Source organism: Pseudonaja textilis, chromosome 10, assembly GCF_049901715.1.
Source record: "Pseudonaja textilis isolate UNSWEBS1 chromosome 10, rPseTex1.2, whole genome shotgun sequence".
NCBI lineage: Eukaryota > Metazoa > Chordata > Lepidosauria > Squamata > Elapidae > Pseudonaja > Pseudonaja textilis.
Genome location: NC_141999.1, coordinates 5,580,837 through 5,607,795, shown reverse-complemented (window position 1 = coordinate 5,607,795; position 26,959 = coordinate 5,580,837). Strand labels below are relative to the sequence as shown.

At 37.4% G+C, this 26,959-nt stretch overlaps 1 protein-coding gene across 2 annotated transcripts in view; it reads left to right on the top strand.

Annotated features, from left to right (window-relative positions):
- Window positions 1–26,959, top strand: part of CSMD2 (CUB and Sushi multiple domains 2) — a 635,577-nt gene that overhangs the window by 336,758 nt on the left and 271,860 nt on the right. The window contains exons 8-10 of one of the 2 annotated variants that reach the window (XM_026702685.2): window positions 5,428–5,515; window positions 11,069–11,193; window positions 17,646–17,767. The exons of the other annotated variant lie outside the window; for it this stretch is intronic. Of the exons in view, the coding sequence (XP_026558470.2) occupies window positions 5,428–5,515; window positions 11,069–11,193; window positions 17,646–17,767 (335 nt within the window). The remainder of the gene's footprint in view (window positions 1–5,427; window positions 5,516–11,068; window positions 11,194–17,645; window positions 17,768–26,959) is intronic. 2 annotated transcript variants of the gene reach the window in all.

The following is a 26,959-nucleotide window of genomic DNA, read 5'->3' as shown; positions in this document are numbered from 1 at the left end:
GCGAGGACCAGTCATAAGTCACTTCTGTCAGGGCTGCTGTAACTTCAAATGGTCACTAAACTATTGGTTATAAGTCAAGCACTACCTCTAAGAATCACTCTAATATGATCCTGGAAACTCAATATTCATGCAGGTTAATATATTACAGTTCTTCCAACAGTGGTTGTCTGAAATTGACTCTGAGTTGTAATAAAGCTACCTGAGCATTAGCATAAAGTTTGCAAATGTCTACTGGAAGCAACTTTTTAAGGTAGGATGTGACTGATTAGCCTGTTGTGGTAACTAGAAGAATTTCTTAAGATGACAAGTGCTTCTTAATATCATTCTGTATTCAGTGGGACCCCTTTCTGTAAAGGAATGACTTTCTTTTTTCAAAGCTATTGAATTACCTTCATTATGCTGTCTGCTTTCATTAGATAGGATTTGTTCAAATCTTGGATAGTGGATAAATCAGTTCTTTTTTTTTTCCATTTCCTCCCCCTTTTCATTTTTTTTTTCTTAGAAAAAACAATTCCATAGCATCTCATGCATTCTGGGCAGATAATGTCAAAGTAATTTGGTGGGATTTCTTATCCTATGGATGCATGCATGAATTTATTTAGAGTGCTATTTATTTAGAGTGCTATAATTTTCAAGTTCTTTCAGAAAGGGGCATCTTGAAATATAGGAAAGGGCAGGACTCTATGTTGATTTTTGTTTTGCTTTGGGTGTTTTTTAACAAAAGAAATTTTTCCTTTAGAAAGTAAAATACTTTGGAATGTTTCCATATTTTCTATATTCTCTCACATGTTTCACAGACAAAGTAACAATGCCTATTATAATAATGCTACATTTAGCCTGATTTTGCTTCATTTGGTTGCATTAATTGTGTTTCTATATGAATATCTGATTCTGCATTCTGTCTTGATAGGATTAATTCTGTAAATCCTACATTTTTTTTAAGGTGGTAAATAAAAAGTTTTGCTACACTTCATTAAAGAAACTGTCTTGTTTCTGGGAAGAAATATTCTGTTTGTTAGTAACTTGCCCCTTTGACTTTTCAAAGTGTTTTGCTGTATTTTTGCCAGACATTTTTTTAAAAGTAACAATGTCGGTAATAATAATGGATCAAAGACAATCTGTTTACAATGAGGTTTATTTTCTTTTACATGAAAATGCTGAATCTCCAAACAATAAGGAAATTATTTATCTTTCAGTTGATTTTTTTAAAAGAAATCTGAACTAGTTGCAGTAAAAAAACAGATCAATGAAAATTCTTTTATCAAGCATAGATATGGTGGGAAGATAATTGGCAAAGATTTGTATGGTATCTGAAATAAACTATTGCATCAGACAATTAAACCTTAATTAGTTGCATTTAAAGGCAAGTGCACATTTATATTGCTTATTTTTTAAGAGAAATAAATGAATAACTACATAAAAGCACTCTTGTTTCTAAAGACATCCTTGACATCCACATGACTTTATCAGGAGGGCCAACTTAACAGACATGTTCTTTAACACCTCTTCATTCATTTGATACTCTGACATATTAAGCAACTGTTTTCTCTGTTCTTTCTCTTTAATGAATATGGGGTAGGGAGCAGAGGTAGTATTCAGCCGGTTCTGACCAGTTCTGGAGAACCGATAGTGGAAATTTTGAGTAATTCGGAGAACCGGCAAATGCCACCTCTGACTGGGGGTTTTACAGTCTCTTTCCCCTGACGTGCCCACCAAGCCATGCCCATAGAACTGGTAGTAAAAAAATTTGAATCCCACCAGTGGTAGGGAGGATCAACTAGTTTCTTGTACTATATATGTCATTCATTGTACCATTACATCATTGTGAGGGCTGCCAGCCGGAACTTTCAAATTATATCTACCTTGAAGGAGTGGGAGGGAATCAAATATATTAAAATTACTTTTTTCGGGTAGGATTTGACTTAGCGAGAATCTATAGTCTGATATGTTGTGAAAAATTCTGATATCTATCTAACAGTAGTAGTTTGTTTTAGCTTTGCAGACCGAACACCACCCGGGCTTCAACAAAATATGCCTTTAAAACCTACCTGGACCTGAATTCAAGCTGTTTTGTGACTCTTATTCTGTACTTGCTCTCTGCTATTAGAGAGTACTATTACTATTATTTTGCTTCATAATGATAAACTCTAGAACTTCTTCCTAATATGAGATTTCTCTAGAGAAGGTGGATTGTGATTGTTGCAACTGCATTTAACGTGCTTTAAAATAAAATACAAAAAAATCAGCCTAGAGAAGGACTGATGACTATGATGACAGCAACAAGTTTCAGTAAAGATGTATCCCTTTGCCTCTCTATTTGTCCTCTGAAATTAGCATTTGCATTTGGAGGAAATGTCTAAAATATGGAAGTTCAAGGGACGTGAATTAATTTCATTTCATCTGCATAAATTAGCTTCAGAAAATTGGGGGGGGGGTCCTTAATTCTGCAGCAAAGGAGGAAAAGGTGAAACTCCATTCCCATGGGATTGACAATTTAGCAATGATTAAAGTCTTCATTTTTACGAATTATTTAAAAAGTTAAGATACATCAATGTGTTTTTCTTTTGCAACAAGCTTCTAACTGCTAATTATTAAGTTTCCATCTGTTTTCCTCCTTTGAGTTGATTTTAGTGACAGCAACACTGCATTTGCAGTTGTTAGCAAAGAGGATTCAAATACTAGTGTCTCTTGATCTTGAGCCTCAGGAGTCCAAGACTGTTATATCTCTACCCTTACTGAATGAAAAATAGAGCCTACTTGAATATGAAGGCGTCACGAAGGTATTGATAGGTAGAGAACAGCAATAATCTCAGTACTCTCTGAGCTTGGCTGTTTTCTTGCAGATGCTTCATAGCAAAATTACAATAACAATGAGCTCTGTTGATTTAATTCATCCATGGCTCCTGGAAGTGTTCAGGAAACTATTTGGAATTGGCCCTGCAAGTGGCCAGGTTGGTTAAATGCCCATGTCTCGTAATGATCAGAGAAAAAGACTATAATCAAGGTGAAGTGGAGTTCTCTAAAATTTCTGAACTGCTTATACCAATGTATTATTCTTAGATATGCTTTATTCCCAGATTCTAGTTATGCATGATTATAATAAGCAAATATCAATAATATTACATTTGGTAACCTAGTATTTTTAACTTTTGAGTAAATAAATGTAAAGATATGCTTGAAAAATAATCAGTATCTATCATATCTTGCTTCTGTATCCCATTTCTGGGTCCCCAGGTTTAGTTTGTCAATAATGTTTTGTTCTGTACTTTTTGCTTCATAATTTAGATTCCTCATAATGTGCAATTAATGGGAACAACCAGCAGGAATATCCTTGGTAATCAGACCTTAATATAGGTGACTCTTCATTTTGGGGAGACCCCATTCCTGTATAAGTGGTGGGGTATCTGCATGGCAGCTCTTCCAGAAAATATTTAGAGGGCTTAGTTATCTTTCTGTTTGTTTTTTTTTAAAGAGAGAAGGTGCTGTACTTATCATAAATGTGGTTCATAAAGTTGTGTTGAATTTGTTGTGGTAGTTGATGAATTCAGTGTGGAAATATTCTGTGGACAATTGTTTTGAGCACCATCCTGTGATCACTCATGTTGAAAGAATAGAATTTCCATCTCCATTTCAAGGGAAAAAAAATCACAAGATGAGTGGGTGATCCACAGGGTTAGTTTCCCAAACTGGCTATGAATGGATATGGAGCAAATATATTGTGATGAAGCAGCAATATTGTGCTACAATGACTCTTTATTATTTGAATATGCATAGTTTTGTCTATAGTCATGTAATTAGCAATGCATCTAATTTGTGGGGGTGGGGGGAGGCTTTACACAAAAACAGAGATAAACACTATAATGTTGCTTGATTTACTCCACAGTTGTTTTGTAGGCCTACATATTATTTTATTACACATATCCCTCAATGTACAATGCAACAAATGGTTATGTTTCTGATCCTTTTTGGCTAGGGAGAAAAAGCAAGTACCCAAAGTCTGTGGACTTGTGCAAGACTGACAATAAGAGAGCCATCCCAGAGTCCACTAGAGTTAAAATCCAGGCAGTGGTTCACAAGCTTTGCAGCCTCAGTTTCTCTTATGGAGGTCCTGATTCCATCCTTTCAGTTATTATGTTGTGTGACTGACTGTGGTGGAATCCTCTTCCACCACAGTCAGAGATCAGAGATCCTGCCTGGTTTTGACATAAGGACACCTATAAACAAGTATATTACTGCTTCCTTAAATGACTTCCTTAAAGACCACCACCCCCCAGTCACCTGTGCAATAGAATAGTCGTCTGAAGAAGTCTCTTTTTTTCCTCTACTTGATAGTTGCTGTTGACACCTCCAGTCTTAAAGATGCACTATTGATGCAGACTAATCACGGGCAGAAGGGGGGAGGATGATAAATCATGTTCATTGATCTTTCTACAGTAAGTTCTCCTTGCCCCCAATTCTGTGCTGTGCACTTCCACATTTCCCTTTGTCAGTCTGCTCACCCAGAGAATGGTGCCATGTATGTTTCAAGCTGGCTGTGGCACAAAGGACAGGGAAAAAGCAGAATGAAATTTTAAAAAGCCCACTTTTACCAACTTTGTGGCGGGGTCGGATATTGTAAAAACTGAATGTGCAATTGAAATCAATCCATTTTTATTCAGATTTGATCTCACCCGAATTGGGTACATGCCATTTTAGAATAGTTCTGGAATTCCTTGTGTTTGATGGGTGGCATGCTATACTCTTGGCACCGTCGGATGCTTCTTTTCCCTCTTCTAATGGAAAAGGCAAATCCTTTCCAGGTCCTGCACAATGAAAATAAATCACCAACTGTGAACTCAACTGGCTTCTGTCCTCTTCTCCTATCATCCTCCCCTACATATCTTGATTGTCATCTTCCACTGTTTTTTTATTTAACTTACTGCCTTTCATGATCATCTGCCAGATGGTGAAAAGTGGAATTTTCATACAATTTTGCATTCGGATATTATTTTTATAAGATGGCTTGGCCAACATCCTGGGAGATGGAAGAATATTTTGAGGTGTCTGCTTCAGTGGCTTACAACTGAGAACTGGGGGGAGGGGAGTGAATGGGATTTGAGTTTTCATCAGATGTCATAGTTCTATTTCTGAGCTGTATGCCTTTGATAGTTCACATAGCCTATAACTTAGCCTTCCACAATTTGCACCTTTGAGATGAGCTATAATTCCCATAATCCCAAGGTGCAGTCTGATGCATTTGCAATGCACCAGGTTAAGGAACACTCTTCAGCAAATGTTTTTGGGGGAGGGAAAATGGGAACAGATAACATTAACTCAGTGCATTCCAACTTGTAAATTTTCCATTTTATATGCACCACCAACACTGAGATGATATGCATTTTTTGTCTTCTATTCTACCTCTGTATATGCTGTTTTTTTGCTTTGTAGTAACACAGGTTGGTGCATCCCAGGGACATAACATGTGTCCGGACCCTGGGATTCCAGATCGGGGCAAAAGAATAGGCAATGATTTCAGGTAAGCATCCTTTTTTCCTTCTTTTCATGCTTCATGCTTACATGTTGAGCTACAGCCCTCACACATTTCAGCCAACACAGGTGTGAAGGTTGGCAGTAAATTTTAGAAGGGATGGGATGTTGGACAAATCCATCTATTATCTACATTATTATAGGCAGTTGATGATTCCATCAGATAACAATTGATGAAGACGAGGGAATGATTAATGAAGGCTACAGACACAGTGCCCTGTTCCAAGCTTTTTCACAGAAGCAGCTGGCTGTCCATTGTCAAAAACAGGATGCTGGCATCCCGAAGCTCTGATTTAATCAGCAAGGCTTTTATGTTCTTAAGAAACAAACAGCCTGCCTATGATGCACAATTCTGATGTCATAATATCCTTTTATGTCTCTGTTTATTCTCTCTGGGGTGATTTTTTTAAAGAGCAATCCCATGGACAAAAGTGAATTGGTACATGGAGATAAGGAAAGGGGAGGGGAAGGGAAGGGAAGGAGAAAGGAAAAAGGAAAGGGAAGGGAAGGGAAGGTGAAGGGAAGAGAAAGAGAGGGGGGGGAAAGAAGGTTACAGGAACCGAGCTTGTCTGGTTCTAGTAAAGAGAAGGACCAAGGGAGACATGATAGCGGTCTTCCAATATTTAAGGGGTTGCCACAGAAAGTAGGAAGGGGTCAAGCTATTTCCTAAAGTGCCTGTAGGCCAGACAAGGAATAATCGATGGAAACTGAACAAGGAGAGATTTAACCTGGAAATAAGGAGAAACTTTCTGACAGTGAGAACCATCAACCAATGGAACAGCTTGCCCTCGGAAGTTGTGGGAGCTTTATCACTTGAGGCTTTCAAGAAGAGATTGGACTGCCATTTGTCAGAAATGGTGTAGGGTCTCCTGCTTGGGCGAGGGGTTGGACTAGTTGACCTACAAGGTCCCTTCCAACTCTGATTATTTGTTATCTGTTATCTGTTAAGGAAAGAGAAGAGGAAAGAGGAGAAAAGGAAAGGGACAATGGTTTGAAAATGCTTTTTCAAATTACTTCTTAGTATTTTCAAGCAGGATTCTTTTTTATTTGGCACATATTTCATGACAATTAAAATAGATGGATCTTAATCCATTTTACCCATGCCATTTCAGTTCTATTTATTGGAAAGAAAAATTGGTTGATCTCAGATGCATTTAACTTCCAAGGTAGCATGTTTAAGATAACAGCTTAAACCTGGGTTCACATTGGCAGGAGTCCAACTAAAGTATGACTCTAACATTCATCACTTGCTGTATCAATATGAACATTTTCTGGTTTAACATCATTAGGTCTATATCAGCTTTGGTATGATATGATCAGTGAGCTACTGGAGTCCATTAATCTTGCAAGAACATCAGAAGATGAGAGCACAGATTTGTTAAAGGAGTGTTGGCCTTCCATCAGCTCTGTGGCATGTCCCATCTACTGCTAATTTACATGCGATTCTGGGCTGAATTGTTTGTGATTTTTTTTTTGAGTGCTCTGGATTGTTGGGAGTCAAAATATTTATTATTTATTATATTGAGAAGATTAAGGGACAAAATAATTGCCTCAAGACTTGTGGAGTCATAAAATACCAATTTCATCCCTTTTTAAAAAAAAATTCTAGCATTTCACCATTGGGGTGGGTTTAGGGAGCAAAATTGATATCTTATGTCTTGCATACATTTCATTATTGTAATTCTCTATGCATTAAAATGGCCTAAAACAATTGGCTACACAAGATGATTGATGTCATGACTTCTGCTAAAAGCCAGAAAGAAACGGAGTCTTCAGTCACAAGCAAGTTGCTTACTCTTAATTATAAAATGGTGTCATAGGAGACTGGTTATTATTTCTATTTCACTTCTTTTAATTATAGTAATAATGTGACAACTCTTGAGGAATCTTTCACACTGATTTGTTTTCCTAATGTGTCTACAATTTGTAGAAGATTTTTATACACGTCATAACCGGTATTTCTATGTTCTGTCATTGCATTTCATGTACAGTGCTCTAATTCTGATTAACTATGCACCCTAAAATGCGATTTTCATTTCCTTATGAAAGGAAGTCCATTGTGCATGTTAATCAACTGTTAACTATGTGGAATATTGTTTATTTTTGTTGAATTTCTCATGGATGAAGTCCCCCGGTCTCCAATATATATACACAGCAGGGTTGAAATTCAAAAAATGTCCTTACCGGGAAAATTGGGTGTGTCTGGGGGCCACATTGTAGGCGTGGCTGTGGGCATGGCTTGGTATAATAGTAATAGCAACCAGGGGCAATTTTTACTGATTCAAATTGTTCCTACCACCTCTCCTGGGTTGGGCCAAGGTGGTTGAATTTCATCCCTGATACACACACACACACACACACACACACACACACACACACACACACACACACAGCTATATACACAAACTTAGATAAAAGATAGATAGATAGATAGATAGATAGATAGATAGATAGATAGATAGATAGATAGATAGATATTCCCACAGGCTCTCACAAAACACCCCAGCCAGGAAAGTCATTGTGTTGTGTCTGAGCATCACCTGTGCTTTCCAAGGAAGGTCCCATCTTGCCAAATCATTAGAATTGTAGCTTCGTGTATGGCTTTTCTACAACCCCATTTTTGTGCTTGTTTTGTTATATTTTTCTACAACCCCATTTTTAAACCATTGTGCTAAAAAAACAAGGGAAGATGTGCAAGCACCCTCATTTTTCTGCTTTGCAGACCCAGGAGTTTCCTGAAGTAGGCTAACAAATGTATTCAAAAGGATTGCCAAAAATCTGTGGCACAGCCTCTCAACAATTTAGGATGCGAGATATATGAAAATTGTAATGTGTACCCTACTTAGATTTAACACGCATTTGCTTATTTGGCTGATGCCTCCTATGCATGTGGGATAGCCCTACATATCCAGTAATTCTTTCAGTACTGGGCAAAGGTGCATGGTCTCTGGCCAGCAAAAAGTAATAATAAATCTGCTCTTTCAAAAATAATTAGGATGTTTTTTAAGGGAAGAAAAGGGGGACCAACTGCGGGCTAAGACATTTTATTGAATGGAGGTCACTAGCAAATGTGTTATTTGCACAAAGATTTTACATATCACATGGACCTTTTGAGGAACTTCTTTGTCTTGTTGATCATTCAGTAAAGGACTGAAAGTGGATTTGAATCCACATATCTCACATAATCGATAACCCCGTACATTATTTTTTAAGGTTTGTAGCTGTGATATTGCCCCTGAACACTAGTCGATTTATTACTACAAAAATTACACAAAACCCATGTTTTGGATTTGATGAAGTGAACCGAGGTCCCCAAATGCTTATGTGTTGATAAATCTGTTAATCTTTAGGGTGTCAGAAGCTTTTGTGATTAAAGCTTTATTCACCACTCTTGTGGGGAAAGCATTTTAGGTTGGATGGCTGACATATTCAGGTTGATCAGTTGGTGACAGCTTTGTAACATGTCTACTTTGCTCCTGGGAACTGAACAACTGCTCATCCAGTCAGAGCATATGTATCGCTTCTAATGTAGTGCCTTTGGTGGAATAAGGTCACAAATTACTGCTGAGAAATCATAACCATTCTGTATGTGTGAACCAGTCCTGGATGTGTTTCCCCCAGCCATGCCAGCTGCCTTCACCATCACTTTGTCACCTCTTGCTTTTGTGCATAAGAAGCAGATCAGTTTCTTCATGTTATGCATGTCAGCAAGCAGGGATGGGTGTGTGTGAGTCAGAGTGCAGATCAATATTTAATTTTATATCGCTATAGATGACTTTTTTTTTTTTTTTTTGCCAGAAGCAGATAGTCACGTCTTTCCCACTCTCCATGAAACAAGGGCTGGAATTAAAGGAATATTCTTGCCCTTTGTGAGATGGAATGGGACAGGAAAGAGAAAATAGTCCCTAGAATAATTTGAAGAAAAGTGCCCCCCACCCAAAAAAAGGGATTTAGTGAGCTGAACCACCAAGCCATCATGTCCACAGATATTAAACTAATGTTTCTTTCATATTTAGTAATGCCAATATGTGAGTTCAGTAAAAAAAAATGAGTTTTTGAAACCTCAAAAATGTATCTTTATGAACCTAATAAATATTGCAGTGACATTTCCAGTATATTCTAAAACATTATGCGACAACAGTGAATGTATCTGTGAATATGATTAATCATAGAAGATGCTTAAATGGATCTCTTCTATTCACATAATTGGATGAAGTCTGAATATCCAGAAAAATGCAATTTGTCAATATAGGATAAGTTACTTGTTTCTTCATAGTCCCTGCACTCTAAATTTTACAACTGGAGTCTAAATTGCATGTTTTGTAAGGAAATTGATTTCAGTGTATGCATTGTCTAGAGCAGTATTTTTCAAACATGGCAATTTTAAGATGGGTGAATATGCTGACTGAGGAATTCTAGGAGCTAAATCTACACATCTTAAAGTTGCCAAGTTTGAAATACACAGCTCTAGAGCATCACTTTAACATCAGCAATGGTATGTAAACTCCATGTAGATTTCTTAAGTCATAAATGTTTTATTAGTTTAAATAGCAGTGTTTCCAAGCCTCTTCCATCCTCTACCTATTCTAGAAGTCTTATAAGATCTACTCATTTGGTACATTTTGAAATTCAGGATTCAGTTAGGACAGGTTGGAAAAAATGTAACTGAACTGTGGAATATTCTACATTGTTGATCAAATATCTAGATATCTACCATAGTGATTGAATGTATGTACAATATATATGCATGTCCACATATATGTACTGCATTTTTGTTCGTTGTCAATAGTACCTAAAATAACTAAAAAAGTAATGTAATTTTAAAAACACAGTTAAAACCACCATCAGCAAAATAATTCACATTGAACTATTTTAAACCTGATCTAGCAACCAATTTTCTTATTGCTTATAAAATTATTCTTCCCACCAGCAGAAGGGAATCAATATAAACTCCACCCAAAGTCTGACATTCAGACAGTATACAAGCTTAATAAATTATTATTATCTACCAGTTCTTCATCTGATGTTTACCATTTGTTTCACTGAGTTCTTCCCAAGTATGATTTGTCACAGTATATCAGCATAGTATATGTGCAGATCCAAGCAATGTGGCCTTTTGTAATTAACAGATGGAAATTTTGTTAATGCACAGAATTTACCAAGGGCCGTCCAAGATTTTTTCCAGTATGGTATCCTATATGTTGATAACCACTGGGACACCAAGCCTGGTTTATGTCACAGTCTTTCAACTTTGGTTTTCAAATCTTAGATACTTTATGATTTTCTCCATTTCTTCTATTCTAGTATCCTCTGATATTGCTACATTAGTGACTTGCATTTCCTTCTTTTCAGCTATAGTTAAATCTGGAGTGTTGTGGGCCAAGACTTTATCAATTTGCATTTGGAAATCCAACATTTATTTTCATTGTTATAATTCAGGAATTCCCAATGAAAGAGAAAACAAATTAGAAACAAAACAGAGCATCCAAAATCTTTGCCTGAAACTAGAATGCAGGTCAGTAACTGGCTTCCTGTGTTCCAGGTTAGGATCCAGTGTCCAATTCACCTGCAGTGAAGGTTATGACTTGCAAGGCTCCAAAAGCATCACCTGTAAGAAGCTGAGTGGTATGATAGCTGCCTGGAGTGACCAGAGACCAGTGTGTCGAGGTAAGATAAATAAAACTTATCTAATAGTGATTCTTTTATCTGGAGATCATCCATTATTTAGTAGCTTGCTGAGTCATAAACTAGGATACTTACAACAGGCTTGTTATAAGTTGGTTCTAATAATATAACCCTGTTTATTCTTCTAAAGGCATGTAAATTTAAATTAACATCTAAATTTCTCCCCTTAAATCTATGTGGTGTCCATGCAACTCTGAGCCCTTATTGTGTAGCTGTCAAGGAAGCAGAGCTGAATGCAAGTCTGCATTCCCCAGTTCTCCAAAACCTTCTCTAAATTATTGTATGGTCTGCATATATAAATATATATGTAATCCTCAACCTATATTTCTAAATTCCATTATCAAGTACATGATCTGGAAATTTCAGTGAGCTTTTACATACATTCTTATAAGACTACAATCAACAATATTGGATTTAAACAGACTATGGCTAGGTAGGAGTTCTGTTGGCAGAATTTTCCTTTATATAAAAGAAGGTCCTCCAGCTTTAAAAAAAGCAGCAAGTCAAAGAGAAAGTTTATGATCTCACAAATATGGGTACTGTATATGTAGGAATGACTATCCTTACAATGCCATTCCTCTGTGGTCTGAAGGTTCTTGATCATGCTGCATGTCATTTTTGGTCGTACCTTGTTGCACCACTGAGATATCAAGCATTTTTTCTTCAAGAGCAGCTTGCCCAAGGAAGATTTCTCTTAAAGATTAGACCATAATTTGAATTCCAAGTAACCAATGAAAGGCTCCTGGCATGAATATTGCTCAATGAACCACACAGTTGGAAAGTTGAGAAGTTGGTTGTTGGAGTAGAATGATGTCTTCAGTAGCACATGGAAATATGAGTTTTAACCAATCACCCAACTGTTGGAAATGTCTGAAAGAACGGGGCACATATTACCACGTATGGTGGTCCTGTAAAAAGGCTCAGGAGTTCTGGTACAGAATTTGGTTAGGGCTAGATGAAATGATGGGGTTAAAAATTTGTTATAAACCTGAGATGTTCTTACTGGGAATAATGCAAGAGAAGTTTAACAAAGCTGATACTTATCTAATAATACATGTAACCATGGCAGCAAGAATGATATTTGCCCAAAATTGGAAGGCAAGAGAAATTCTTAGGGAGGATTATATGATTGATAAGATACTACAATGCACTGAAATGGATAGGTTGACATTAGAACTTAAGGATAAAGACAACTCAGAATACCATAAAATAAATTTTATTATTGGAGGGATATGAAAGGGAGTTCATAAACTTGGTATAAGCACTAAAGATGAAATAGGGAGGATGTGAGGGATCACTTATTTGAGGAGTAATGAGAAAGAATTAAAAAGTATAAATGTATATATGTATATACATATATATAAATGGACACAATTTCTTTCTGAATGTAATATGCACTGACAAAAATGTATGTCAAAGAAGACCACCACATTCAGTGTTTTAATGTGTACAATTGTGTGCAATAAAATTTATTTAAAAAGAAAAGAAATATGAGTTTTAAGAGTTTAAGATGAAATTCGTTAGCACATTTGTTCTTTGTTTGCATGTCTTCTACTTCCATAGCGTGTTCACATAATAGATTAAATCTTTTTCAATACTGGCAACTAAACATATCAGAGAGCTGTCCACTGAGAATGTACAAATGGACTTCAATCCATAAACTCTAATGCATTCATATGCACTTGCATGAAAATAAAAGAATTTACCTTCTGGGTCTACAATGCAGAAATGCATTTTTATGCTACTAATTAAACATTGGAGAGAGTTGCTTGCTGTGGTCTATGATGTTTCTGCATGGCAGGACAAATTCTGAGTTTATAAGGATCTCACTTGGACATTTATATATGAAAAAGTCAGACTCAGTCACCATTCGGTCACTGGAAGTAAACGCACTGCTATTTAGGGAGTGCCTGATAAGTGTGCTCTTGATTCTGCCTTATGCAGTCCATAAACCCATATTTAAGTTTTTCAGCAAATATTATGTGATCCTTTTACTGGCAGGAGATGAATCTGACAACTCTTAATCTCCACAGCTATTGTCTTGGAATAACAGTGAATACGGATATACCCAACATGGCTTTGATTTTTGATGTTTGATAACGTATATTTCTTGGATTCTATTTCCACATATTCAGTCCTTGCTTTTTGTCAGTCTTCTCCAATTGAAGGTTCTCCACAGAGAGAATCACACAATTGGAAGGGATATTTAGGCTGTTGAATGCAGCTCTCTGCTCAGTGCAGAAAGCCAAATTAAGGAACTGTGAGAATTGGTAGCCTATATAAAACTTATCATTCCTCAAGAAGTACAATCATAGTCATTTAGGAGATGATGGGATTGTAGTGTGTTATATCTTCTGTCCAGGCCAAAACCAAGAAAGACATGTGGTGAATTTTCCAAGCGAAGTTCTTTGTTTTTTTACCATGTAAATGCAAAATCTTGGCAGACTGAGGATTCTGCTATGCTCACCCATCATCTACCCTGTGAATTATTAAGGAAGGGCTGTCTTCACTCTCTTTCTCTCAAAAATATCTGGGCTACATTATCTCTTACTCCTCTGAAATCACCAGGTCTCTCCTAGCTATCCACTCCTTGTTGCATTCCATCATAGAAGAAGGGACCTTCCCTAATCCTCTAAAACAGGGGTGACAAACTTGATTTCATTGAGGGCTGAATCAGGGTTGTGTTTAATCTTGGGGGCTGGGTGGGTGTGGAAAGGGTGGGCATGGCCAGCTCAACATCACTCATGTTGGGGGCAGAGGCACCACGGGCCGGTCCTTTGCTGTTTCCAGGGTGGCCCCATGGGACAGATTTAAGTACCCCTTGGGCTGAATCCAGCCCGCGAGTCTTGAGTTTGACACCCCTGTTCTAGAACAGATAATACAGATAATCAGAGATAATACAGAGAATCAGAGTTGGAAGGAACCTCGTAAGTCATCTAGTCCAACCCCCTGTCCAGGAGACAGGGGGGAGACCCTACACCATTTCTGACAAATGGCTGTCCAATCTCTTCTTGAAAGTCTCAACTGATGGCGCTCCCACAAGTTCTGAGGGCAAGCTGTTCCATTGGTTGATTGTTCTCACTGTCAGAAAGTTTCTCCTTGTTTCCAGGTTAAATCTCTCCATGTTCAGTTTCCATCCATTTTTCCTTGTCTGGCCTACAGGAGCTATAGAAAATAGCTTGACCCCTTCCTCCCTGTGGCAGCCCCTCAAATATTGGAAGACTGCTATCGTGTCTCCCTGGTCCTTCTCTTTACTAGACTAGCCAAGCCCAGTTCCTGCAACCGTTTGTTGTATGTTCTAGCCTCCAGTCCCCTAATCATCCTGGTTGCTCTTCTCTGTACTATTTCTAGAGTCTCAACATCTTTTTTATAACGTGGTGACCAAAACTGAATGTAGTACTCTAGGTGTGGTCTTACTAAGGCTTTATAGAGTGGTATTAGTACTTCCCTTGATCTTGACTGTATCCCTCTGTTAATACAACTTAGGATTGCATTAGCTTTTTTGGCTGCACACTTCTGGCTCATATTTAGCTGGTTGTCCACTAAGACTCCAAGATCCCTTTCACAGTTACTGCCATTGAGCCTGGTTTCACCCAGTCTATATGTGTACTTTTGGTTTTTCTTGCCTAAGTGTGGGACTTTTCTCTATATTGAATTTCATTTTATTAGATATGGCCCAATGTTCTAGTCTGTCAAGATCCATCTGGATCTTGAGCCTATCTTCTTGGGTGTTAGCTATTCCTGCTAGCTAAGTATCATCTGCAAATTTGGTAAGTTCCCCTTCTATTCCCTCATCTAAGTTGTTAATGAAGATATTGAAGAGTATTGGGCCTAAGACGGAACCTTGTGGCACCCCACTGCTTACTTTCCTTCATGTAGACTTAGACCATTAAGGACTACTCACTGAGTATGGTTTGCCAGCCAGTTGGTGGTGCTATCTATTCCACTTTTTTCTAGCTTATTAAGAAGTAGATTGTGGTCTACTTTGTTGAATGCTTTGCTGAAATCTAAATATATTATGTCCACAGTATTTTGCTGGTCTACTAATTTAGTCACTTTGTTGAAGAATAAAATAAGATTGGTTTGGCATGATCTGTTTTTAACAAACACATGCTGACTGCTAGTTATTATGTAAAGACAGGGGAGAGGAAAAATGTTTTCGGACTTGCAACATTGCTATCACTCTTTTGAGATAATCCAGACAGAAAAACAAAACCATGAGTACTAATACCACTTTTATTGTAATGCTGCATAACAAGATTGTATTCATTTGTTTCTTTTAATTATGTCATTATTTCATTCGTTAAATTCATAGGGCAGCTTACAAAAATTTATATTTTGCAAATCTTACAAATCTGAAAGCATTTCTCCCCTCCTTTATTTATACTTTTCAGAAAACTAGGGAGGGTCTCTTCTGAAGTACTTCCCATGCCCATTTGTTCTGTGAACGGTGATGTCTCTTGTCTGACCATTGTCTGGTCTGGGGCTCTTCCTCCTGTGAAAAGGTTGTTCTCACAGCCCATTACACTTAATCAGGAAAGCTACTCCATACAGTTCTGGCTAGCTAGTCTTTTGCTCTGACAGAATACAAAGCAGTTTTCTGTTCCTATTCAGCCTGTTTTCTTCTAAAAAATTCATTTTCTCTGTTTTTGTCAAAATGTCTCAGACAAAGGCTCTACAGTCTCAGCTTAATTTATCTGCCTCTCATAAAATATTTATTATGTTAAGAAAAAAAGTTGCAGCCATTTTGTGCAATGTAGGGGTACTCTAAAATAGTGGAACTCTTAAACCTGTTTTGCAACTAGACCTAAACCTCTTCATTCAAGGCTTGTTAAACAGATTTCATTTTGCAAGAAGAAGAAATGGTGTCAGATTTCTACCCTGTGGTATACGAGTAAAAGATCAACAACATACTACCCCAAGCGGCTGCTTGATAGGAACTTCTTAAGGCTCAGGTGATCCTGTGGGTTAGTCTCACAGCAGGACAACTGACTTAATGTGAAAAGCTTATTATGAGATCTTGTGAGCTGAATCACTACTGATTTGAGTATGGGGAATATTTAGCATCCCTAGGATTTTTCCCTAAGAAAAGAGTTCAGGAAAAAGAACTCTCTTGAAAGAAGCATAGAATTTTTCTTGTTGGGGAATAATTTAACACACAAAAAAAGATGAAAAATAATCCCCCAAAAGTAAAATATTGATACAACATAGTCCATAAGAAATCTTTAATATTGCATACTATCCTAAATCTTTAAAGTCTAATCTTGTATCATTATGCATCTAAGTCTTACCTGGGTGAGCACAGCCATGGGATTTTAGGAGAAGAAAGTATTAGATTTCTGCATGTGCATCTTTTTTGTCTGCCAGGAAGTGGGGGAGGCCATGCATGTGTGTGTACCTGCACATAAACTCTTTCTATCCTTATTTTGATTCATACAATTTTGATTAGGAAGAGCTGTATGCAGATATAGCAAAAATAGGGTACTTCGGAGATGGTGTTTACCTCTAATAGTTTCAGAAATATGTTCCTCTCCTAGATACTTTTCCCTTCTCTTAGGAAGCATGTAGGAGCTCCAGGTTGTAAACAGGCCTCCTCAGAGCCATTGCTTCTTCCAAGAAATAGTGACATCTGAGCTCCAATCCATGCAACTAATGCAACCAAAGTAGCTTATGAGTTATTCTGTTAATGTTCCTTATATCTGACCTACGTAGAAAAACTTGATGAATTGTCTTTTCTTCTAAGATGTATCCTGGCAACGACCTCATAGAGAATTGTCTAAAAATGGCCTTATAATTCAGACCCAAGACATTATGTTAATTTTTGGATTCCATTTGTAAAACATTTGTAGAGCTTCAACTATTTTTTTTTAAATCTTTTTAATGCCCAACAGTTAAAATATAATCCTTTATTCATTACTCGAGTATCTGTCCAGCGAGGCTTACTCCTGGGAACCTAGATGTAGGATTGAGTTAGTATACCCGAGAGAAGCAAAATAAAATTGCTTTCATTAAGTAAGTTTCATTTTGACCACTTTGTTTTCTATTTTTAAAGACACTCCTTGGATTGATCAGAGCTTCGTTACCCAATTATCTCTAGTTTTGTGACTATTCTCTTCATAGTTGTAAAAAGAAACTACAAGATCTTGAGCAGAAAGTAGATGGTATGGGGAGGATACAGAGATTAGAATCCTCGAGGGCTCCATCAACATGATTAATAGATGCATTTGGCTTCAGGATTATATATTTTGTGCAAAATACCTTTCTCTTGCACACCAAGAGAGACCTACTATCCTACAACTTTAGTGATAAAAATGGTAAAAAAAAAAAAAAAACCTCCTTCTGCACTGATTCATTTTAAGAAAAGGAACGTTGCAAACCAAATTTTCATCCACAAATAGATTTCCTGTTTCTTCTTTTTTTTCCAAATTCCACAGCTAGAATGTGTGATACATACCTCCGAGGGCCCAGTGGTGTTATCACATCTCCTAACTATCCTGTCCAGTATGATAACAACGCATATTGTGTGTGGGTGATCACAGCACTCAATCCAGCCAAGGTAGGTCTTCCGGATATATTATTGGGCAACCAAATGTTGGCTTTTGTCTGAAAAGACTAATTTAGTCTTGGGGACAGAGGATCATCTTCCAAAACAATAGGCGTTTGCACTGAATTCTGTTAAGAAGGGTTTTCAATGTTATACAAGACAATGTAAACCAATGTTTCTTAAGCTTGAGAATTTTAAGATGTATGGATGTCAATTCTCAGAATTTTCAAGCCTGTGAGATATGGTGGCTATGGAGAGGGAAGCATTGGGAAGGGGGAGGGTTTTTTTTTTTTGTAGGGAGGGAGCATACTCCAAGGAGGAAGCTGAGACAAGAAGCAGCACAATTCAGAACTGGATAGGACACAGTGGAAGAGAGATAAGATAGCTAGAATCACCTAGGTTATATTTGTTGGGTATGAGTAGTAAGGATTTAGTCTGGCAAGATTCTGTCTATTGCACATAAGCAAATAAAGAACTGACTTTATTAATCTACATCAAGAGTGTCAAACTAAAGGCCCACAGGTGCTTAGATCTGGTCCACAAGGCCACCTTGGAAACAGCAAGGGACTGGACCGTAAAGCCTCTGCCAGTGAAAACAGAATTCAGAAGGGCCACACACGACCATCCCCCCAATCTCCGTTTTTGGCTGTGACAGCCTCTTGCAGCCATCTGTCAGCAAAAATTGAGCTCGGGGGCAATGCAGGAGGCCATCACAGCTGAAAATGGGGCCTGGGGGAGCACGCACAGCCCCCTGAACTCCATTTTTACTGGCAGAGGGCTAGCAAAACAAACTAAAAGCAAAACAAAACAAAAGGAGAAACCTTTGCCCTTTTGCGTTTGAGCATCCAAGAAGGGACAGGAAAGGAGAAAGGGAAAGAGGAAAGACAAAAAGAAGAAAAGATGAGAAGAGAGGAAGGGAGGAAAAATAAGGAAAGAGGGAAAGGAAGAAGAAAGGAGAATGAAGAGGGAAGGAAAAGGAAGAAAAGGAAGGAAGGAAGGAAGGAAGGAAGGAAGGAAGGAAGGAAGGAAGGAAGGAAGGAAGGAAGGAAGGAAGGAAGGAGATTATGAGAGAGAGGGAGGGTCTGAAAGAAGTCCTGCCTTAGCACTTGGCCACCGCAGGTGCCCCAACACAAGTGATGTTGAGGTGGCCATGCCCACCCTGGCTATGCCGAGGTTGAACACAACCCTGATGTGGCCCTCAATGAAATTGAGTGACACCCCTGTTCTACATCATTCATGGGCTAAGCCTGGGGGATTCTAGGAGTTATTAAAGTTGCCAAGGTTGAGAAACACTAATACAGACCAACAAGTCAATCCATAATTGGGATTTGAGAGGTAGAATGGGGATTGTAGCAAAGAAAGTAAGTGTAACTGTATGTCAAACTATATTTAATTATTGACCATCTGTTCAGTCTAGCAGCATTTAAGCAACATCTTATTGGCAGACAGATATGTAGCAGTTTGCTTACTCAGATTTTTTTAAAAAAGTTTTTGAGCAGTTTAAGCAATAATCTAACATTCTTCTTTTCTTGATTCAATTCATTTTGCTATTTCTAATTGAAATGCCCTTGCATTTCCTGTCAGGTATCTGGAAATATTAATTTACAAATAAAATGGTTTTAACACTTGTTCATGTTTAAAATCTTTACATTCATTAATTATATCATTTTATTTATTTTGTTGCTGATATCATTTGTCTGAACATAACTTCGTCTGAGAGATAACAACAGTTGCATCACAACTGCTTATTTCTTTAGTCTAAAAAGATGCTGTATTTTCCAGGTTGCTTTCTGCTTTTCACTCCTTAACATACACCCTCATTTCCAGAATAAACTTATCTCTTTTTCCAGTAGTTAATATACAGAAGCAAAACATTTGAAGAAGAACATGATTTAAGGAATAGGACAGGATCATACCCAGTTGAGGAAACATGTTGGGAATCACCCAGCCAGACAGGAAGAGGCCTTAAGCATGGAGTTAGCCTTGAGTCCTTGTGCAACTACAAGAGGTCCAAAATTGATTCCCCTTATGCTCTATAGAACCTTATCAATCTGTTTGCAGGCTAAAGATTCCTATGTAATAGTCAGAATATGTTTAAACCTTACACATGTAGGCCTCATGACTTGTGCCTGACAAGACCTGCTCATAACTGCGCCTCTTCATCTATTTCAAGTAGTTTACTGGCAACCTGTTTAAAAGTAGCAGCTGCATCAACTTCACAACTATTTAGCACAAAAACCCCCCACACATTTTAGAGTGTCTGGCCTAGGGACAGGTTTGTGGGAAGGGATTCTTTATAAGTAATGCTAGGTTGGTTTCTTTTACATCCTAGAATCCTTAAAATAAATTCATAATAGGTTCACTTGATAAAGGCATTTTTACTTTCTCACTTCCATAGCTTTTCTGTTCTCTTGCTTTGTCCTCTTCTTCCATAAACCTCCCTATTGCTTTCCCTTTACTACCATCCTTTCTTATCTGGGCTACTTCAAAGAGCTAAAGTTAATCTTGCAAGTGTAAAAGTATTCCTCACTGTTTTTTTTTTTTTTACTCTTCAGGAAACTAGGGAAGATTTCTTCTGAAATCTTCAACACATTCTTTCTTCAACACATTCTTCAGCTCAGTCTTTGTAAACAGCAATGGCTCATGCCCCACATTTCCTAGTCATACCACAACTAACTGCAATGTTCTACTACATATTGACTTTAAATAGGATAACATAGAAAAGGCACTACGTAATCTAAAACCATCCCTATCTATTGGCTCTGATGGATTATGTGCATACTTCTTAAAAAAGCTTTCTTCTGCCATAGCAGAACCCCTAAGTATTATATATGATATATCATTCAGAACCAGCTCCTTACCAAACCTATGGTCCTTAGCTATGGTCATCCCTATCTTCAAAAAAGGTGACCCCAGCCTGGTTGAAAACTACAGACCAATCTCACTGTGTTGTGTCACGTGCAAAGTCATGGAATCAATCATTAACCAATTCATCACCCTCCACCTACAGTCAAACAACCTACTCTCGAAAAAAACAATTTGGTTTCAGGAAAAAATTGTCTTGCAACCTACAACTCCTACACTGCAAAAACATAGAGATTACTCTACTCGACCAGGGTAAAGCAACAGACTCAATTTACATAGGCTTCTGCAAAGCCTTTGATTCAGTGGTACATGACAAACTTCTGTTAAAACTAAACTCTAACGGCATTTCTGGGTCCCTTCATAAGTGGATTACTGCATTCCTGTCAAACAGACAGCAAATCATAAAAATAAGGAGTGCTATATCAAACCCTGTTCCAGTTAACAGCGGTGTCCCCCAAGGCAGCGTTCTAGGACCCAAATTCTTTATAGTCTATATAAATGACCTTTGCAATCACCTAATAAGCAACTGCATCCTCTTTGCAGATGATGTAAAACTATTCAACACTACCGATAATGTTTCTGTTCTTCAAAATGACTTTGATTATGTATCTGAATGGTCAAACATTTGGCAACTCCAAATCTCAACCAACAAATATTCTGTCCTACACATTGGTAAAAAAAATCAGTACATTAAATACAAACTAGACGGATATGACTTTGTTGATGAGCCTCACTCTGTCAAGGACCTAGGAGTACTCATATCTAATGATCTAAGTGCCAGAGCTCATTGTAACAGCATTGCCAAAAAGACATTAAGAGTTGTAAATCTAATCTTATGAAGCTTCTCTGGAAATATTGAATTGCTAACTAGGGCATACACAACTTTTGCTAGACCAGTACTTGAATACAGCTCATCTGTCTGGAATCCACACTGTATATTGGACATTAATACAATTGAGCGAGTCCAGAAGTATTTCACGAGAAGAGTACTACACTCCTCTGCTCACAATAGAATACCCTATATCACCAGACTTGAAATTTTGGACTTGGACAATCTTGAACTACGCTGCCTCCGGTTGGACTTAAGTGTAATACACAAAATTATCTGCTACAATGTGCTACCAGTCAATGACTACTTCAGCTTCAACCGCAACAGTGAAAGATCACACAACAGATACAAACTCAATGTTAACCACTCCAAACTTGATTGCAGGAAGTACGATTTCAGCAACAGAGTGGTCAATGCCTGGAATGCACTACCTGACTCTCTTGTTACTTCCTCTAACCCCCACTCCTTTAACCTCAAACTATCCACTGTTGACCTCACCCCATTCCTAAGAGGTATGTAAGGGATGTGCATAAGTGCACCATCGTGCCTCCTGTCCCTGTCCTAATTCCCCATTTAATTGTACTATTTTCTGTATTCTTACTCATGTTTATACTTATACCTATTATCCTGTAAGCGATTGACAAATCAAACAAACAAACAAATAAATAAATACTTCCCATGCCTCTTCTGCATCCATAGACTGAGATTCTTTGGTTGCTTAGCCTGGGTCTCTTCCTCCTGTCCCCTGTGATCATTTTCATGACCAAATAGCTCAGCTCCATGTTCTTATCCTTTCATCCTCAAGTTTTCATACTCAGTTGTAGTGGTCTACCACATACTCTGTGTGTCTTCACCCACTTTCTCTCACACAAAAATATGAACTGAGTGCCTCTTACTCCATGGGAATGCACCCTTTACTTCTTGGGAACTCAGACTACTAGTCCCCATCACATTTTACCTGACCTCCAAACACAGGATTTTTTTTCTACTTCTCTTTCTCATAAAGTGAAGTTCTCCCTCTAGAAGGGGCAGTTGGGCAACCCACAGGGATAAAATGTTTCCACTATCTATTTCTGACACATGACAACTTAGTTGTGTAGAGGGAAAACGTTCCTTCACAAAAATAGAGGAAGACAAGGAGCAAATATAAGAGATTAGCTTTCTTTGCTAATCCAACTACACCAGCTGATGCCCTAGCAAAATTGTTCTTGGTGTGTTTCATGTTTTCTACTTCCATTCCCTCCACTTTCTTAATGCTTGTTTCTGGGAATTAGATGATTGGTTCAAATCTGCTTTGAAGGTTTTTTTAAAAAGGCCAAAAACACCCTTTTGGCAGCATTCTGCTTTTTGCTATTAGTGCAAAGAGTTGTTTCAAGTCTGATGTCTGTAGCATTTCCCAGTATTTAAATGGCTTGGGATATTCCTCAAAGTCTTGTGGTTTTTTCTTTTTCTTTTTTCAGCCAGACAAGGCAGTGGGGAGATAGAGAAAGTAGGGAGGAGGAGAAAAACAAATCAATTCCTTTTAACATTTTATTGGTGTCCCCAGATTCTGCTGGGGTTGCAGAAATGGGTGTAGCTGAAAACCAAGGCTGAATAAAGAATGCAAATCATGTGCTGAAATCACTCCTATTAGAATAATTTAGTATCCTTCCTTCCTTTTCCATGGGTGGCTGTTTCTACCAGACAAAAATTTAGCAGGCTAAAATATCCATTGTCATATAGCAAACACAACAGATGCACTTGTTGCAAATTCAGTAGAAAATTACTTTTGCCCTTTAGCTGAATCTTGGTTTGCTTCAGTGTAGTTTATTAAACAGACTGATGGACTGGATTCACAGATCTCACTTAGCCATAAACCATATCTTACAAGCACCAGTGGCTAAATTTACTTGAATTACAAGCAGAAGGCTCTTGATGTCAACTTATCCATTGAAAGACACCCAAAAACTGATACTAACCAATGCCTCTTCTACTTAAGATCTCCCCATACAAGTAACATAAAATGGGTTGGCTTAAGTTCCAATTATGCTGGCTGGTATTAGAGAAACACTCAACTAAACAATGATGCCTTTTCAGGCTGAATGTCCACATTCTAGTTTTCTAATATTTCACCAGGATCTGTTGTCTGTCATCTTCAGAAGCAGAGTGACCTTCTCTGTAGCGTATCTCTCAAGTTCTCATACCCATCATCAGATCAAAAGAAAACTAGACTGTGGCCACTCAACCTGAAAGCTCATGACTACTTTGTTGAACACCAAATGTGAAAGCCTATTATAGCGAATTAAATAGATCAATGATCTGATTCCATGTAACATAAATTCCATGCTGGTAGACATGCTAGTTCAGAGACTCTAAAACAGCCTTCCTCCAATTTGATATTCTTGAGATGTGTGGGACTTGTAGATCCCATAGTTCCTATCTTAGAGCTTCCAGATGTGAGTTCAAAAATCCAGAAAACCACTAAATGACAGTAGACAGGAAATATTTTGCTAGTGGTCTAGTGGTCATCCAGAATTTTACAGCCCAGATTCAGTAGACTATGGGAGAAAAATCTCTACAAAGTGCAATCCTATAAATGAAAGCCGGTTGTCAATAACTGAATAAATATTCAAATGCATAATATTATATATTACAATGCAGAAAGCTGGTCTAGTGTACTGATTAAAGCCCCAGATTAGAAATTGGGAAACCATGAGTGATACTCTCATTTAGGCACAAAACAATTTGCCATCTCTCAGCCTTAGGTAGCAGGAAAACCACTTCTGAAATCTTGCCAAAAATTGTGCAGGGACTTGTTCAGGCAGTCACAGGAATCAACTTAGTGACTTGAATGTACACCAAAAATAAAATAAGAAATGTAAAAGTTTCTCTGTCCAATCAACCATTCCACAGTTTGGTACTAATCTCCATTTTTGCTGAGAGCCAACATTTTCTGAAGACATTTTCTGTTGTCATCTGGCAAGCATGGCTATACACACAGAACACTGTTATGTTCCCACCAAGTGGTGCCTATTTATACTCACATTTGTATGCTTTTGAACTTCTAGGTGGGCAGGAACTAGCAGAGGAACGGGAGCTCACCTTGTTTCCATAGTGCTTGGGTCTTTAACCCAGACTGTCAGCCTTCCAGTTGACAAGCTCAGCATCTTTAACCACTGAGCTGTTGCACCCATTCCAAATATAAAATAGTATTACAATATTCAAATCAATGTTTAAAAGCCTGCCACAGGTTAATAAGTTGTTCCATTTAAAACCTTATGGCCAATTTCTTATTTCTGTGTAATAGGGATCCATGATTTTTAAAAACAAGCCTTTCATCATCCATTTGGCCAGGAGGTTTCTTGTAATATAAAGTCATTAAATAATTTTCAAACTTTAACTAAAAGTAAAAACAAAACTGGGGCAAAGAAGACAGCAGAGGAGGGAGGAAAGAGGGCAGGATAAATACATAAATAATTCTTAGACTCCAAAACCTTGTTATGTTCTGTGGTATTAAAATCTAAGCAGCTATTTAATTAGGGTCAAACTTGTTAAAATGCAATTTACATGAATGGGTGCTTTAATTAATGAAGCATGTCACTTGACAACCCTTTGTTCTTTGTATTAATTGCATTATTTCATCATTATGTGGATTTTACTATTTTTAGCCTGGGTTGATACTTGGCAAAGGTGAATCCTTCAGATTAGAGACACTTTTGGAGGAAACAAATAATGAAAATAATGTGACAAACATTTATTTCAGCTATTGATCATAGTATCAGTTTATTTGAGTGTTGAATGTTGATGTGGCTGTTGGCGGTATCTTTATTTTCAGCTTCTTTATTTTCAGCATGAAATAGTGATCACTAATCATTCTTACTGGCACAAATGCCCAGGCTGGATACGAAGTAGACCCACAAGGAGTGTAGTTATCGGGTGTGTATAGGTGTGCTGAAAATACCAGCTACAGTTGCTTGCTAAATGTCAGAAAATCTGTTACCTATACCATAGTCACTAAAAGATGAAGACCAGACAAATGTAGTAACTTATTAATATCTAGAGCTTAAATCTAGATTGGCGTTGTTTGATATAAAGATGGTATCAACTGTGTCTGGAAAAAAGGGTAAAATAGGAAAACGAAAACTATCTCCTGTACTCAATCTATGGTTTGCTAAATGTTAGATGAAATTCTTAATTTTGCCTCAGCATTGTTTTACTTTAACAAATGTTTTAAGCATCCATATTCATCCATCTTCTTCTATCCCTCACTTAAATTTAATTTTTGTTTCTCTGTCCTTTGTGTAATCACAGTTTCTGAAAACAGTCAGAACCAATTCATTCAGCATTAGGGTAAGGTTCATTTATGTCCTGATATTTTGCTTTTCCACATTCTGCTTTTTGGTCTCCTAGGCCAATAATGTATATTCATATACACCAATGAAAAAATGAGATCAGGGGTTGGCTGTCTTTTTTTTATCAATATCATTTGTTTTTATTCAAAATAGCAGGGTTTTATTTAATATCATCTTTAACCATTCCTATTAATTTAATATGGAAATGTATATGTTTGTAACTTAATTCTAAGGCTGGCTTAAGTTCATCCAGCCCCCTCCTTTCTCAATTATAAAAAATGTACCACTGCCTATTCAATTTCCAATTCAAACATTAGATCAGAACTGTCACAGTCCAACATGACTATGTAGCTTAAAAGTGTATCAACAGAACAAGCTTATTCAATTGTGATAGGACAGTTATAAAATTAGCTATGAATATTTATCATTTCCATTCGCCATCTTCTTCTCTTTCAGGCCATAAGAGAATTCTTCCAGGGTTTCTAAATCAACACTTTAGAAAATGTCTCCTTCAATATAAAGATAGAATCAGAAATCTATTGTTTAGTTAACACATTGATTTTTTTTAATAAAGTCAACATTTCTTTATGGCATCTTTAAGCAGAACATCACTGTGACACCAAGGTTAATTTGATGTTTCAATCGCATGCACATTCATAACAATTGACTGAGTGATGAACTATAAAACAGAGGAACAATATGTATTTTAAATTGTAGCTGGGAATTAATTTAATGCAACTCACAGTCCAGTTTTAGAAACAGTCTGCAAAAGATCAACTTTGACAAAAGTGATCTGCCCAACAGTCTACAGGTGGAAGGAAGAAAAGGCTGTCAGAAATAGGAGGGTATCAAAAAGAAAGAAATGGAAGGTGAAAATCCAAGAAAATGCATTCCAGTCTTGCTACTGCTTAGCCACCATTTCAACTTCAACTACTTATTGACAAACATAAAAAGCCAGAAAACCTCATGGAAATGTAGAATTCAGTTTTGAAAATAAAACAAAAACTTGCCAATCCTGGCTTATGTCATTTCTACCAGCATCAGGTTGCTCTTGTATTAGAGCTTTTCAATAGGAAAGAGTCCATTACAGTCCCAGCATAATAACTGAATCAAAACACGAATGAATAAATATAATCGATCCTAAACCCTTCCATCTCATCTCATCCTTATTTAATTTGG